This window comes from Triturus cristatus, chromosome 8 (assembly GCF_964204655.1).
Source record: "Triturus cristatus chromosome 8, aTriCri1.1, whole genome shotgun sequence".
NCBI lineage: Eukaryota > Metazoa > Chordata > Amphibia > Caudata > Salamandridae > Triturus > Triturus cristatus.
Genome location: NC_140591.1, coordinates 203906268 through 203923546, shown reverse-complemented (window position 1 = coordinate 203923546; position 17279 = coordinate 203906268). Strand labels below are relative to the sequence as shown.

General features: G+C 43.2%; 1 protein-coding gene across 6 annotated transcripts in view; it reads left to right on the top strand.

The window, feature by feature from the left end:
• ITSN1 (intersectin 1) overlaps window positions 1-17279 on the top strand; it is a 1732490-nt gene that overhangs the window by 206955 nt on the left and 1508256 nt on the right. For all 6 annotated transcript variants that reach the window (XM_085621357.1, XM_085621360.1, XM_085621358.1 and 3 more), the window contains exon 4: window positions 14411-14474. In XM_085621357.1, coding sequence (XP_085477483.1) covers window positions 14411-14474 — 64 coding nt within the window. The remainder of the gene's footprint in view (window positions 1-14410; window positions 14475-17279) is intronic.

Sequence of the window (17279 nt, the reverse complement as noted above, 5' to 3'; positions counted from 1 at the left end):
TATGCATAGTCTCCTTTTAATGAATATCACGCAAATCGTCATGGTGATGGGTACGTACGGTTTGTCCAGCATGTCCTAGGTGTGTCTATAAATATATATTTTTTTAAAATAATAAACAGTGGCCGGCCCTGGGGATTGGGGTCAAAAAAATATAATTAGGAGACAGGCCCTGGGGGATGGGGTCATCAGGGCCAATAAATTAGAAGAAGAGGGGGAACCACACAGCCCCCCTTCTTAAAAAATTAAAATAAATAAAAGACTGGCTTTGTGCCGGAGGCCACGCCCCCTCCTTGCAGCACTCTGCAAACGCGCCCCCTGGCGAGTTGTAAGTTGGGGAATTAATTCCTCTTCAATACTGAGGGTCCCTGAGGGCCAACTAGCCCAACAGGCATCTCCAGTATGCGCCAGGGAGCTGCGCTGCAGACAGGTGTTCTGAGGCCAAGCCCCTTTTTACACCTCTCTGGAGATACCTAGTGGTCTAGTTTGACCCTAGGGACCCTTAGGATTCAAGGGGACTTAATCTCTCAACTTAGAACAGCCACAGGGCGCGTTTACACAGTGGTGAAGGGAGGGGACGGGGCCTGAGGTGACGTGTGCAAACACGCACTATGGCACGTTTTAAATTGGGGATATAATTTCCCTTCAATACTGAGGGCCCCTGGGGGCTAACTAGCCCACCAAGTGCTTCCAGTAAGCGCCACTGAGCTGCATTGCAGAGAGGTGGTCCAGGCCGTGCCACTTTTTACACCTCTGCAGCGCAGCTCTGTGGCATTTACTGGAGGTACCTAGTGGGCTGGTTGGACCCTAGGGACCCTCAGGATTCAAATGAACTTAATCTCCCAACTAAAAACGGACACAGGGCGTGTTTACACAGTGGTGAAGGGAGGGGACGGGGCCTGAGTTAATGTGTGCAAAAACGCCCTGTGGCCTGTTTTAAGAGGTAGTTTTAATCCCCCTGCACTATTATATACTAGGGGCTTACAGAGGAGGTCATGCTAATCACAGGGGGACCCCAACGCATAATGTTCCCTAGTGTATGTAGGTATTTTCACTGTATTCTAAGTGTCTTTTAACATAGCACTGGCTCTAGGACTGGTTAGTCAGACTCAGTTACCACCAGTATCCGTCTGAAATAGTTGAGGGTACAGGGTGATTTTGCAACAAGGCTTCTTTCTGCTCTTCTTTTTGTTCTTTCTGCACGTTATCCTTCTTCCTGCACTTTTCTTCGTCTTTGAGGACTTCTGTTGCTTCTTTCGGCATTTCTTTTCTTTCTTTCTGTGCATTTTTTCTTCTTTCTTCACATGTCCTATCTTTGTAGGCATAGTTAGAAATTAGCATTTAAAAAACCTTTGAAATTCACAGAAAAAACCATAGGTTTCAGGCACGTTATAGTTAGGAATTAGCATTTAAAAAACCTCAGAAATTCACTGAAAAGTCCAGCTAACTATAACACCCCTGAAACCTATGGTTTTTTCAGTGAAATATATATATTTACCAACTGTTCACGGTTTGTTGATCTGTGGTTGATAAACCCTTTTCTTTTTTACATTTATGTATTTTACTGTTAGTGAACTACAAATGTATTTTTGCATATATCCCTTCCATGTCTACTACGCTATTCATGCGTTAGCCAATCAATGCACTTTATTCATTTGCACTTGACCTTTAAATTGATCCTGCTCAGCCTCGGCGTCATGTGATCAAGGCCTTTCGTAGACTGAAACGCGTCATGCAGGCATTGCTGTACAACAAGAATAAAGAAATTTTCTCACTTGCATCCTGGGTCAGCTTTCGTCTGTTCCTGTTTTCCTCGAGACTGTTGGTGTACAGGAGCACTCTTGGCGAAATTCTTATATAATTTTCACTGAAAAAACCATAGGTTTCAGGGGTGTTATAGTTAGCTGGACTTTTCACTTGTACAAAACCATTGAAGTTCCCCCGTTATAGTTAGTTCAGCTAACTATAGCTCGCGCGCCCGCAATGCACTGCTGATGACGTCACATATTACATCACTCATGACATGGTCAGTGACATCACTGATGACATCTCAAATGACATCACTGATGACATCACTGATGACATCATCCTTGTGATAGAGTGGCAGACCTCCTCTCACCCTAATATAACCATCAGCAGTGCATTGCGGGCGTGCGAGTTATAGATAGGTGAACTAACTATAACGGGGGAATTTCAATGGTTTTGTACAAGTGAAAAGTCCAGCTAACTAGAACACCCCTGAAACCTATGTTTTTTTCAGTGAATTTCAAAGGTTTTTTAAATGCTAATTTCTAACTATGCCTACAGAGATAGGACATGTGAAGAAATAAGAAAAAATGCACAGAAAGAAAAAAAAGAAGTGCAGAAAGACGCAACAGAAGTCCTCAAAGACGAAGAAAAGTGCAGGAAGAAGGATAAAGTGCAGAAAGAACAAAAAGAAGAGCAGAAAGAAGCCTTGTTGCAAAATCATCCTGTACCCTCAACTTTTTCAGACGGATACTGGTGGTAACTGAGTCTGACTAACCAGTCCTAGAGCCAGTGCTATGTTAAACACTTAGAATACAGTGAAAACACCTACATACACTAGGGAACATTATGCATTGGGGTCCCCCTGTGATTAGCATGACCTCCTCTGTAAGCCCCTAGTATATAATAGGGCATGGGGATTAAAACTACCTCTTAAAACAGGCCACAGGGCGTTTTTGCACACGTTAACTCAGGCCCCGTCCCCTCCCTTCACCACTGTGTAAACACGCCCTGTGTCCGTTTTTAGTTGGGAGATTAAGTTCATTTGAATCCTGAGGGTCCCTAGGGTCCAACTAGCCCACTAGGTACCTCCAGTAAGTGCCACAGAGCTGCGTTGCAGAGGTGTAAAAAGTGGCACGGCCTGGACCACCTCTCTGCAATGCAGCTCAGTGACGCTTCCTGGAAGCACTTGGTGGGCTAGTTAGCCCCCAGGGGCCCTCAGTATTGAAGGGAAATTATATCCCCAATTTAAAATGTGCCATAGTGCGTGTTTGCACACGTCACCTCAGGCCCCGTCCCCTCCCTTCACCACTGTGTAAACGCGCCCTGTGGCCGTTCTAAGTTGAGAGATTAAGTCCCCTTGAATCCTAAGGGTCCCTAGGGTCAAACTAGACCATTAGGTACCTGCAGTAAGTGCCACAGAGCTGCGTTGCAGAGAGGTGTAAAAAGGGGCTTGGCCTCAGAACACCTGTCTGCAGCGCAGCTCCCTGGCGCATACTGGAGATGCCTGTTGGGCTAGTTGGCCCTCAGGGACCCTCAGTATTGAAGAGGAATTAATTCCCCAACTTACAACTCGCCAGGGGGCGCGTTTGCAGAGTGCTGCATGGAGGGGGCTTGGCCTCCGGCACGATGCCAGTCTTTTATTTATTTTAATTTTTTAAGAAGGGGGGCTGTGTGGTTCTCCTTCTTATTCTAATGTATTGGCCCTGATGACCCCATCCCCCAGGGCCTGTCTCCTAATTATATTTTTTTGACCCCAATCCCCAGGGCCGGCCACTGTTTATTATTATTTTTGAAAAATATATATTTATAGACCCACCTAGGACATGCTGGACAAACCGTACGTACCAATCACCATGACGATTTGCGTGATATTCATTAAAAGGCGACTATGCATACAATGAATCCATGTGGAATGTATTTACACCACTAGTGAAGCTCTGACATGTCTGATGCCCTACCGTGCCTAATCCCGGTAGACACCCTTGTCGTTTATTTATACAAACATGGGTAGCTATTGACGGGCACATTTAATACACATGCACACCAAGCCAATCAAAGGGGATTCGACAAAAATTCGACAAACTATGCAAGAAACCCCCCTCATGGTTAATAAAACACACATCCACTGCCGGATGTGTAATACTTTTTATTTTACTCTCTGGAAAGGGGACGAACATCACTTGAGAGTCACAGCGCGCTCCTGGCAGAGCCCAATGCTGTGTTACACCCACCATTGCCTGCTGAGTGCCACACACCTCTGTGTTGTATTCCACTAGCTAGTGCATATGCTATGACACTCTCTAGCCCATGTGCACTGTAACACCACCCCGTGAATGTCATGCCACACTTGTCTTCGCACGGGTTATATTGCCCCATCTAACGTGCCTTCCTCGATGCCTATGTTATAACGCACAGTGCTATGCCATACATATTACAATCTGGGATCCATATCTTTGTCACAGTGCATATGCAACGTTACACTCCCCAGCACATATTTTATATTACCACTTTAGAGACTAGTTAGGTTACACAACACTGCCCTGTGCATATTACACTCCATGGCGCATATCGCATAGCACGCGCTAGTGCCTGTGCTATCTCGCGCTCTCCAATGAATCTGTCATTGCGCACAATGTATTGCATATTATATTTCATGCCCCGGTTCATCTTATATCACACTTTTTGGTGCATAGTTTATACCATACACTATATCTAGTTTTCATTTTCAATCGTGCTCTCAGGACTATGTTCTATATAACACTGTGTTCACCTACCCTTTTCACGGGCATTACATTTTGCGATAGGGGGTGGAGGGTCAGGGGGTGTTTCTGCCAAGTGAGCCCGGAGTCACAGTCACAAACGTCCTCTTCTTCCTGAATAAAAGTGAGATTATGCTGCATACTTGTTCATATTTTAAGTAGTTCGCACAGACACACGTTTTAAAAACAATAAAGTTCCTAATACCCGCCTTCTCTGAACAGTTAGCATGCTGCCCCATCCCCCTCCTCTGTTGTGTGAATCCATGGACTAGCCTCCTCCCTCCTGCCATGCATGGTCTGATGTGCTGCCACTGCCCTCAATTTAGTATGATGTACCAGTCCACTCCTCCTGCCCTCCATTGCCCAATTCTATGCCCCATCATTGACCTCCTGCTTAAACTCTGTGCTTAGCTTGCTGCCCCGATTCTCCTTCCCCCTGCCCTCCGATGTCTTTGTGCATGCCCCTGCTCCATCCTTTTTGCCCACCATGTTCCATGGACCTGACGCTCCCATCTACTCTGAGTGTTCTGTTGAGCTGCCACTCCCCTCCCACCTGCCTGGCATTGTCAGATGACTGTAACCTGTCCCTGCCACCTCCACCCTTCCTGTCCACATGCCATGCCCCTATCCTCTTCCTCCTGTCCTACATGGTCCATTGTACTGCCTCACCCTTCTGCCCTCCCTGGTCTGTTGTGCTGCAACTGCTCCTCCTGCCTGCCCCGTGCGGTCTGTTGTGAGGCCCCTTCCCCTGAACTTTCTTGTCTGTGCACAGGTCCTGACCCTCCCTTCTATCCTCCATCGTTCTTTGTGCATGCCCCTGCATCCTCCTTCTTGCCCATCATAGCCATTGTGCTGCCACTAACCCTCCCACTTGCCATGCATGGTCTTCTGTGCTGCCATGGCCCCTCCCACCTTCCCTGTGTGGCCTGTGTGTATGCCATCACAGTCTCACTGTTGCTCTTCATGGTGTGTCTTGCTTCTAGTGCCCATCCTGCCTGACCTCCATGGCTATATTGCTGCTCCTGCCCTGCCCCCTTGCCCCCAGCCCTCTGTTTACATGTGCAGACCCCTACTCCCTTCCTCCTGGCTTGTCTGTTCCATTGTAATGCCCCTGATCCGTCCCTCCTGCCTTTTATGGTCTGTTCTGCTGCAGCTTTCTCTCCTGTCTGTCCATTATGGTCAGCTAGCTACCATTGCCTCTTGCCCCTCTGTTCTCTGTTGTCCATGTGCATGGTCCTGTCCCCTCCCTCTTGCTTTCTATGGATTGTTGTGCTGCACTCCCGTCTCGCATGCCCTGTGTGGTGTATTGTGCTGCTGCAAACCCTGATGCCTGCCCTGCAGGGTCAGTTTGGTGCACCTCTCCATGTCCCTCCTGTCCTCTGTTATCCAAGTCCATGTCCCTACCCCATTTCCTTCCATGATCCAATGTACCATACTTGCGAACATTTTGAACTTGGTAAGAGGGAGATTTTGAAAAAAAACTGGGGTATTGATTTTCCCCTTTGAGTTACATTGAAAAAGAGGAGATTGTAGACCGGAGACAGATCAAATAAAGCCCATTTTAGCTTAAAAACATTGGACGTTTCCTGGCTGAATCGGGTCTGTTGGCATGTGTGGTTGTACTACCATTGCCTCTTCCTTCTGCCCACAATGGTCTATTACATTGCCACAGCCTCTCTAGCAAGTCCTGTATTGTTGGTTTGTTGCCCCTGCCCCCCTTTCCACTGCCCTCCATAGTCTGTTGTGCTGCCACCACCCTTCCTGCCTGCTCAGTGTGGTTAAATTGTTGCCTTTGCACCCTCCTACCTGCCTTCAATTTTCAGAGTCCGTGCCCCTGGCCTCTGCCTTTTCAACAGTATCCTAATGAACAACTAGATTGCTAACATTCTATATTTATTACAAAAGTGTGGAACGCCTGACGTCATCTTGATGTAATCAAAACTGTAATACCTAGAGCATTTCCTTTAGAAATTACATATATGAGAGGGTCTTAATGGCATCAAAATTATGGTTAGTGCTCTAAAAGACTAAAATAAGGACATTTTCTGAGTTTTCAAATAGCGACAAAGCACTTTTAAATTATTTGTTATCTTTATGTTTTTTTATCCAGTTGACCACTTGATTAAATGTTGCACTTAGGGGAGAGGATGTGGTGTTACTTCCAGAACTGCAGACTTTGCAACTGGGGAACCAGGTTGAAGTTTTTGCTTAAGCTTCGACATTCTGTGATTCTGGTCAAATCACCTAATCTCCCCATGTCTACAACCATAATGAATTTGTTCTTGTGTGATGTAACCAATGCTCATGTAAAGCACTCCAATACCTGACAAGTCTGCACTATATAACACTGCAAAAACACAAAATATTAATTGTTTTGCACACTTCTGTCATTGGGCTATATTTGGGCTAAATCTGGGTGATATTTGGGCTACATTTGGGCTCTTTTGTCTCTGGTGGCCATCTTGGGAGACTTGTTATGAAGTTTCCTAATTTCCTCATTTACTACAGTCTCCTCAGTAGGAAATACTTTCAGTTTTTTACTTTGATTCCATCAAGAAGGCATTCAGATGTGTCCCACATTTGCCATAAATTCAGAATGTTAGCACTCTAGTTGCTCATTAGATCACTGTAGTAAAACTACTGTTCACCATGGAAGTCTGCTGCTGGTATTAAAAGTGCATGTTTCAGTCTGCATATCAGAATTTTTTAATGAAATAGAAGAGGATTTGAGAAGTCACTCAAAATGTGCCCTCATTTTCTTTCTTCAGCATTAATCATAATTTCTATGGCAAAATGAACCCCCTCATTGTGTTCCTTTTTAAATTAAATGTTTTAAGTGTTACCAGTTTATTCCAATCAAGATGGCTTCAGGTGTGCCATACTATTGTCATAATGAAGACAGTAATCGCTCTAGTTGTTTTTAAGAACACTCTGGGACATGCTGTCATTGGGCTATACTTGGGCTACATCTGGGTGATATTTGGGCTACATTTGGGCTCTTTTGTCTCTGGTGGCCATCTTGGGAGACTTATTTGTTATGAAGTTTCCTAATTTCCTCATTTACTGCAGTCTCCTCAGTAGGAAATACTTTCAGTTTTTTACTTTGATTCCATCAAGAAGGCATTCAGATGTGTCCCACATTTGCCATAAGTTCAGAATGTTAGCACTCTTTTTGCTCATTAGATCACTGTAGTAAAGCTACTGCTCACCAGGGAAAACTGCTGCTGGTATTGAAAGTGCATGTTTGTCTGCATGTCAGAATTTTTTAATGAAATAGAAGAGGATTTGAGAAGTCACTCCAAATGTGCCCTAATTTTTCTTTCTGCAGCACTAATCCTATTTTTTAATGGAAAAACGAACCCCCTCATTTTGTTCCTTTTTAAATTAAATGTTTTAAGAGTTACCACTTTAATCCAAGCAAGATGGCTTCAGGTGTGCCATATGTTTATCATAAGTAGGACTGTTAGCGCTCTAGTTGTTCTTTGGAACACTCTGGGAATCTGCAGTAGAACACAAAGGAATCAACTGACAGTCTCTGCCCTTGTTGGATGTACATGTTTTACTGAGAATGTCAGACTTCATTCTCACATGACTGAGAAAGATAATGTGAATTTACAGAAAATAAGCTCTCAGTTTAGCTTATAGATCACCTTCCAAACCTCTGTGGGAAAAGCATGAGAAAATATTTTTCTCTCAATCATGATATCCCAGCAGAAGGCTTTTTCACATGGTGAAATCACCTTAGAACATACCACAATTCCTAAAATGAGTATGGTACCATCAACAAATGATTTATAATGTAACTAAAGTCTTAAAACCTTCTATTAACTGCAATGCTTTTAAATGAGGTGCTATCATGTATATTGGTCCCAAGATGGCTGCCAACACTTCTTGGATGAAGTGCTGACAGCCAATCAGATCTCACGATGAGATGTGTGGTTAGGCTCCGCCCAGATATATATATGATTTTACTTTTGATTTTCTCAGGAACTACTGAACAGATTGACACCAGACCTGCAAAAGGTACTTCCCTGACCCGAGGACTACCTCTCTGGCAAATTTCAAGTAATTATGTTCAGCCGTTCGGGCTGTACCTTCGACTAAAGGTCCTATGGAAAAATGCATGGGGAAAATGCGTTTTGGGACCCCCCTTTTTTTTTCTCGGCCCCCGCTTGACGAATCACCCCGAGACTTTCAGGGTAGGAGCGGAGCGGAGCGCCCCACCTATTTTGAAAATTTTGCGAGGATTCGTCAACCGGTGCCAAAGTTATTCCAAATAGAATGTTGCGGATTTCCTATGGAAACACGGTCCTAACTATAACTATCTACTGGCAACCGCCAGTATATTATATATTTATATATATATATATATATATATATATATATATATTTTCATTGAAAAAACCATAGGTTTCAGGCCTGATATAGTTAGGACTTAGCATTTAAAAAACCTTAGAAATTCACTGAAATTAAACAACTAAACTACAAGATCTCTAATTCTAAGAACAAAATGAATAACAGGAGAAGACCATATTTTTCTTTGGTTAACAGACTGCAAAATGACAAAAGCACCATAATCAGGAATTCTGACAAAAGGAGGGAACGTGGTATTCTGGGCTAGAAAAGACTATATGGAAGAGGCACATTTCCAGCTGAATTATAGATCTTGCTACAGACTGAGCAATTTAGGGGCCTTAAAAGATACAGCCAAGGAGTTTTACACTAAATTGGTGGCTTGGAAGGGCATGGGTTTATTATCTATGGACGAATATCAATACATTAGAAATGATCACCCTACTGTCCCCAATATTGATTTTATTCCAAAAATTCACAAAGATGCTACTAAACCTCCTGGCAGGCCCATTATATCGTCTAGAGGCAGTTTACTTGAGAATGCCTCCAAATACATAACTATTTTCTGCAAGATTATGTACAAAAACTTCCCTCCTATATAAGAGACACAGGCGATTTTATCTCCAAATTAAGTGACTTTGAATGGGACAATAAATTTTACCTTATAACTTTGGATGTGTCTTCCTTATATACTTGTATTAACCACAAAGATGGTCTACGTGCAACAGAATTTTATTTAAACAAAACCAAAGCTACCTTAATCCAACACAATACTATGCTATTAGGCATGATACATTTTTGTCTGAACAACAACATTTTTCTATTTGATAACTCGTATTATCAACAAATGCGAGGCGTTGCCATGGGAGCCAGCTTCTCCCCCAGCTATGCCTGTTTATTTATGGGCTGGTGGGAGGAGCTGGTTCTCATGTGCAAACATAAGAAACAATTTAATGATCATGTCAAACTGTATTATCGATATATTGATGACCTGTTTATTGTATGGGGTGGCACCAAAGCACAGGCCTTGAATTTTGTTGCAGAAATTAACGAAAATGACATCAATCTGAATTTCACATCCAATATCAACAAAGAGCATGGCTTTTTTAGATGTAGAAATCTATGCTAAGGACAATGTACTTCATACTAAATTGTACAGAAAGGAAACAGCAGTAAATGCTATTTTGCATTTTTCCAGTTTTCATCCCCGTCACTTAGTACGCAGCATCCCATATGGAGAAATGTTGCGGCTTAAAAGGATCTGCAGTAACCCAGATGATTTAGTCGCAGCTCAAGACAGAAGCAAGATGAGACTTTTATCAAGGGGATAACCAATGAATGTCATACAGGGGGCTATCAACAAAACTAACAAATTGGAAAGAAATGATTTATTGATTCCTAACAAAACTAAAAATATGTCTCAAATCTCTGATCAAATCTCTGACGAGTTGAGACTTATCACATAAAATGCTCAGGCAACAGCAATAAAAAAGATTATACATAGAAACTGGGTTTCGGTTAAAAATGACCCCATAAATGGGGACAAGCTCCCCACTAAACCAAGCATTGCATACAAAAGAGCACCTTCTATGTCTAATCGCTTAGTTTACAGTAGACCGGAGTCCTCTAAAACTAGTAACTGACTAACCTTTCCAAATGGTTTCTCCAAATGCAAGACGTGTAAAGCTTGTCACTATGGCAAAAATATAAACAGTTGTCAAACTGCATTTTGCAAAAAGATTAAAATCAACAAACCCCTCCATTGCAAAACTGAATTTGCCATTTACGTATTAGAATGTACATGTCAGCTCAGATATGTAGGCAGAACTGAATTGCCTGTCAATAAAAGAATTCTGCAACATATCCGAGCTATAAATAATGGTGATCCAACTTACCCTGTTGCTAGGCACTTTCGAGACTGTCACAATAACAATCTAAAAGATTTATCTTATTTTGTGATAGACGCTATACTCAAAACTAAAAGTGGGGCAACAGGGAATACCAACTCAGAAAACTGGAAACCCGATATCCTTAACCTGAACAGCAAAGCACCAGGAGGATTGAATAACACGGAAGATCTTTATACTTGCCTGTAATAATGTCCTGCCCCTCTCCTGCTCCCGTGCTATAATTTCTATTAATGTAAACCTATTTTTATATAATTTTTTTAAACATATTTACATGACAGACTAGATGAGGTCCTCCTAGTTATCTTGATCTTTCCGTCTTTTACATAATGAACTAAGTCTAATAGGTGTAAAAACAATATAAGGGAAGAATTCATGCAAACTAAATCTATGCTGCCACCTCACTTCAACCGGTCAACATTCCGTTTTTTTTGGTTCACTATATGCACTTTAGTATTTTACACTAGTTTTCTAGTCATTTTTTATGATGCAAGAGATGGGACAATTATAGCACTTTTTAGGTAGCACTTGGCACTTTAGATAAGGAATACATGTTTACACTAGGCGAATCTGCTCATTGCTTTACATAACAGATAATGGGGGATTGATCCCAATATTTTCTATATGTTAAACCAGCAAAAAAAAAAAAATTTGAACAACTCGCGTCTCATGAGGAGTATGTTATATTAGATTTTTTGTGATATTAAAATTATATATTTATCTATTTATATATTACATATTTATTGACATTCTTTTACATGACATTTGTTTTTAAAATCAGCCTTTTATTTATTATCCAAATGGGGATTTTTTTATGTCGTGACGTTGAACAAAATGAGTTGATATCACTCACTGTTGATCCACTGTTTTAACATGTATAGTTAAAGTGATTGTGAAAGCATTCCCTTGAGAAGTGTAATAGTATGTCTTCTAGTTCTATAGCCATTTCCCCATCACGTGATAACCTGTAGCATGTTAAATGGTCCGTTTGCACTATCAGCGCTGTCATGTGATCAAGGTCCGTCAAGGACTGAAACGCTTAATTGCCGACATTGAAATATATCTATAAAGCACATCAATCTGGGTTCGTGTCTGCTTTTTCTCACGAACTGTTCATTGAGAGGTAAAAGCGGCGTATGCTGATCGAGATATATATATTCACTGAAAAAAACATAGGTTTCAGGCCTGATATAGTTAGGAATTAGCAAAACCTTAGAAATTCACTGAAAAAGCAATAGGTTTTAGGGGTGTTCTAGTTAGCTGGACATTTCACTCGAACAAAACCATTGAAATTTCTCCGATATAGTTGTACTAACTACATCTCGCGCGCCCGCAATCCACTGCTAATGATGTCACATATTACATAATTCATGACCTGGTCAGTGACATCACTGATGACATCTCAAATGACATCACGGATGACATCATCATCCAGTGAATGTGGTTTGGTTCGTTATTTAAATATGTATGTATCCCAAGGCCATAATTTGCCCCGGGGACCCCATCCCCCGGGGCATGGACCTTTTTAAAAAAAAAAATATTTATTTTGGAGGGGGGCTGCGTTGCCCCCCTCCTGTGGCCACTTATGGCCCCGGGCACCCCATCCTCCGGGGCAGTTTAAAAAAAAAAAATATATATATTGTTAGGAAGGGGGCCGTGTGGCCCCCCTCCCGGGCCACTACTAGCCCTGGGGACCCCATCCCCCGGGGCTGGCCCTCTTCGTTGGGGGCCGTGGGGGGGTCCCCAATCCCCCCACGGTCCCAGCCGGCTCCCCGCCTCCTGCAGGAGCCATCATTGCTTTTCCACATGGGGAGCAGCTAACCTGCTGCTCCCCATGTTGAAAAGCAATCGGCTTTGCTTCATTGAAGCGAGAGCAAGTTTCCCTGCTCTCGCTTCAATGAAGCAAAGCAGTTTGCAATGACAGGGCGGTCATTGCAAACTACAGTGTCCCGGGGTGGGCACCCCCGGGACATTGCAGGAGCCGGACCTGGGGTGTGGCGGTCCCCAGGGCCTATACAAGGCTCCAGGAGGGGGGGCCGCGTGGCCCCCCTCCCACACCCAGCTCCCCGGGGCTGGGTGGGCTGAGAGCCCCCCACCCGCTTTCAAGAAGCCCCGGGGGTGGCGGTCCCCGGAGCAGTGTGTGGGGTATTAGGACCCCCCCAAACTTATTTTCTTATTATGCCCCCGAGTTTTGGCCCCCCGGGGGCAAATTGGCATATTCAGCGAGGGCTGAATTGTTTTTTTTTTTCTATCGGGAGGATACGCACATCCAGCGCGCATCCTCCCGTTTAAAAAAAAATATATATATATTTATTTTTTTGGAGGCCTTTGAGGTCCTTGTGGGACCCTCTGAGCAGGACTAGGGGGTCCCCTTTTCGCGTTTTGTGTAAGTTTTTTTTCTTTGGGCTTTCCTTTGCCTCGGTTCTACCGAGGCACAAGATGGCTGGCTGCCAACACTTCCTGATTCAGAGTGTTGGCAGACAATTAAAATTCAGCTCGTGATTGGGAGGGTGCGCGGATCCTCCGAGGCCATAGATATGTGTACTTTTAACTCTAATTTTCTCAGGAACTACTGAACGGATTTACATCATTTAAGCAAAAGGCACGAGTCTGAACTGAGGACTACCCCTCTGTCAAATTTGGTGTCATTCCGTTCAGCAGTTTGGGCTGTAGCTGCGGCTAAAGGTCCTATGGGAAAATGCATGGGGGAAACGCGTTTTGGGACCCCCCTTTTTTCTTGGCCCCCGCTTGACTAATCACTGTGAAACTTTCAGGATAGGAGCGGACCGGAGCTGGCCAAAAGTTTGAAAAATTTCGCGAAGATTCGTCGATCGGCACCAAAGTTATTCCAAATAGAATGTTGCGAATTTCTTATGGAAAATAGGTCCTAACTATATCTACCTACTGGCGACTGCCAGTAGGTAATATATATATTTTCTGTTGCCTCTGGCAGGGGTGACCTGATCTGAATATGGATCCATTCCAGGTCATTTTCGGAAATGTTCATGGGTCAATTTTCCCTGCTTCAGATGTTAAGTTGGTATACTGCGCAGCCCGTGGGCCTTGGGAAATCTGCAGGGTGTTAGCAAGATTAGGAAGCCAGATTTACTGAGAGGCGTTCACAGAACATTTAGACCGGTCTGTTTTGGATTATGTACCGATTTGTTTCATTAGAGCCAATCTTTTTTACATCTCGGTATGAGGATAAAGAATTTACAGTGAGACACTTTCAATTGTCAGCTTATTAATTGTTTGTGGTTGAGGTTTGTAACAACTGAAGACACGAAATTATGAAAAAAAAACAAATCACAATCAAATAATTTTATTATACGATACCTTACTTGATGTTTTATTTATTAACTGAGCTAAATCGTCACTTGAAAAGTTAAGAGCACTTTCTCATGTGTCTGTGCATATTCTAGCATCGTTTAAATATATGCAAGATGCCTATGCTTGAGAGCTATTATTGAAGTCCGAATTTTCGGAATATGGATGCTTTTTGATAAAAGTGCATATTAAAACAACTTGTGTACTTTAATTGCATTTTGAAAGTGTGAAGGATATGTACATTTAGAATGGTGAACGTGGTTTAATGATACTAGTTATAACCCATGCCATTTAACCCATTCATTTTTGGTTTTGCAGGTGACCAAGCAAGAAATTTTTTTCTTCAGTCTGGGTTACCTCAGCCGGTTTTGGCACAGATATGGTAAGCTGGGACAATTTCCTTAGTCAATTAATAGTATGATATATTAAGCAAAAACTAAATGCCTAGAAGTAGCATTTTCCTAAAATAATTGTATTTAAGAATGTTCGTTTCTTCTTCTTCTGTGGAAAATATTTATGCTTGTGCACTTCATACTAGATCTATTATCTGCTGTCCAGTTAACATGAATATCAGTTCTTTTCTGTCATATAATACATTTTTTTTCTGTTTCAAACACCATAATCAGACCCCCCAGGATATTGCGGCATAGATTAGCAAATTTAGCGGCACAAATATGGAAATTTAGCGGCACCAATTTTGAAATTTAGCGGCATTTTTGCGGCATTTTATTTTACTCATGATCATTCATTTTGAGCCTGAAATAAATGGAAACTGTTTTAGCAGAGTATTCCACTTTGCCATAGGCATGTTTAAAGTGTCTGCAGCTCTACGGAAACACAGCTGCAGTACTAACCTTGTGGGAGGGAGCTGTGTTTCTTCCTGGGATATTCTAGCGCCCATGTATGCACCCCTGCCGGGGCGACATCCCACACCCTTTGACCTTTAATTTCACTCACACACTTACACATGAACACACTCACACATACACTCACTGTCTCTCGCATAAACACACTCTCGACTGCAAGCTTGCACACAACATACATTTTGAAGCATTTTTTAGTTACCTCAGCATCCAGGGAGTATTATTCACAGTTAGTGTGATAAGAAAAGAAAACATGGAAAGTGGAGCCCCAACCAACGCCCATAAGGACGAATTTCCGCTGTGTTCCTGGCACTGATTTTGCCACCTCTGAAGCCAGAGGTCGCAAAGGCAGTGTCAGCAGTTGCAAGGGGCAAGCTAGGGGTCGCACCTGCTGTGGAAATTTAGCTTGCAAACTGAACATTATCTGCGCCATCTTGCCTCTCCACAGCACCACGCACAGCGAATGCACGGCCGCCCTTTTAAGCACCCCACTCTCTCCCCGCTCATTCTCGATCGCCAGCGCTTTCCCCTGGCGCTGCGAGCATCCCCCGCGCGCCGGCCGCCCCCGCTCTCTCATACACTGGCCATAAACCCTCTCATTCAGCGCAACCCTGCCATGGGACCACATCCCACACCTGACCGACATCCCATACATGGTCATGCCCCTCTTTGATAAACCCCCTTCCTCTGCGCCCCATTGTCCGAACCGATCCCAGGCCATCACCTAGCCCTGCGGATGCAGTTTATTGCTCCTACTGTAAGGGAAACACCCCACATCAAAGGGATTACGGTGGATCAAAGCCCCTACCCCCTGAGACCCGGCCGGTTGCACACACCTCCGGGAATTGGCGGAATATCCAGCTGCGTGATAGCCATCTCCTACTGTGGGTGGGGTGGGGACTTCTACTGTAGATATGTGTGGGAACGAGCTTGAAGTGGGGGTTCCAAGGAATGTCTTCCCGTACATCAAAGCCTCAACAAGAATGTACCATATGTAATAAAGCAATAAACCTGTGTATAAGAGACCAGGTCTCAGAGATGCAGTTAGAGCACCTCGTGACGATACCTTGCTGTCTGATCTGATGTGTTCTGCTCCGACGGAATAAAACTTTGTTTCCTGCCTTCCAGTCTCCGGCGCCTGCCTCTTTCATTGGTAAATTATCGAGTGGTATGAGAGGCGATTACCGCCGGGCAATACTTGAAAGGTTATCGACTGAAACTGCCGCTACCATTTAACACCTGCGACCACTGGCTACCCCTAAATGACGTTCATGCTTTGCACCTTCAGGAAGTTCCTAAAAGCCCACCTCTTTCGATAACACCTAAACTAGTATCTTTTGCAGAGAACTGTCCACCTGATGTCGTCCTCCACTGATATGTTACAATACCATCGTCCCTGTGTCTCTCAAACTTCCCTTTTGAATTCCCTTTAACTTACCTTCTAATTGAAATGTAGACTTAATTGTTGTGCTTCATGTAAAGCGCCCTATCATGGGGCCTGGTAGCTCCATTAATGATCTAAATAATAATTAAAATAATATAGTGGCTGAAACTCACTTTTCATGTAAAATGCCAATTGAAAAGCTTAATGAGTCTTGCCTCTTTGTCCTTCTGTCCTGCTTGCATGATGTTGTTGCCTGCCTGCGCCGCATTGGGTGCAACGACATTCACAGCTGAAAATGCTATGCCATCTGCAATAATATATGCTCGACTGTTAGTGGTCATCGTTTTCTGCTGGACTTTTTGTATATTTTATCCACTGGCTGTCTAAGCTATCCTCTCACTTTGTTCACATTCACTTTCTGACATTGTTTTGGTTTGTTTTTCCCACACGTATGCTGAAAACAAATTATATTCTTATGCATACGTTTTGTGTACAAAGGACTATGTTTGGGTGAAAAAATATGCATTACATAGCATACAGTAGCATAATATTTTATAACAAAGTTGGCAGCAAAACACGCATTTATATAATAGGTGTAATGAATAAGTACATACATGTTTTAAAGGTTTCATGATAGCTGCAAGTCACCCGTGAGCCAACAAACCTGCTTAAAACCTATATTTCAGACATTTCAGAGCCGGTGACTACACAAAGGACTGAATACACTGTAAGAACCAATAACCTCATTCCTTCCGCATCTCACCTACACCTTGCTATCAGACATTAAAATGGCTGTCATCATTTGCAACACTGCCCATGCATAGCAAAACTTTGTGCCAGAGAGGCCATGTGAATGCTTTCTGTCATTGATGTCATCACTCAGCTAAGTTGGCGGATGTCGGAATCTGCAAGAGAAATTCTTAACTCGTGCCATTCCAGA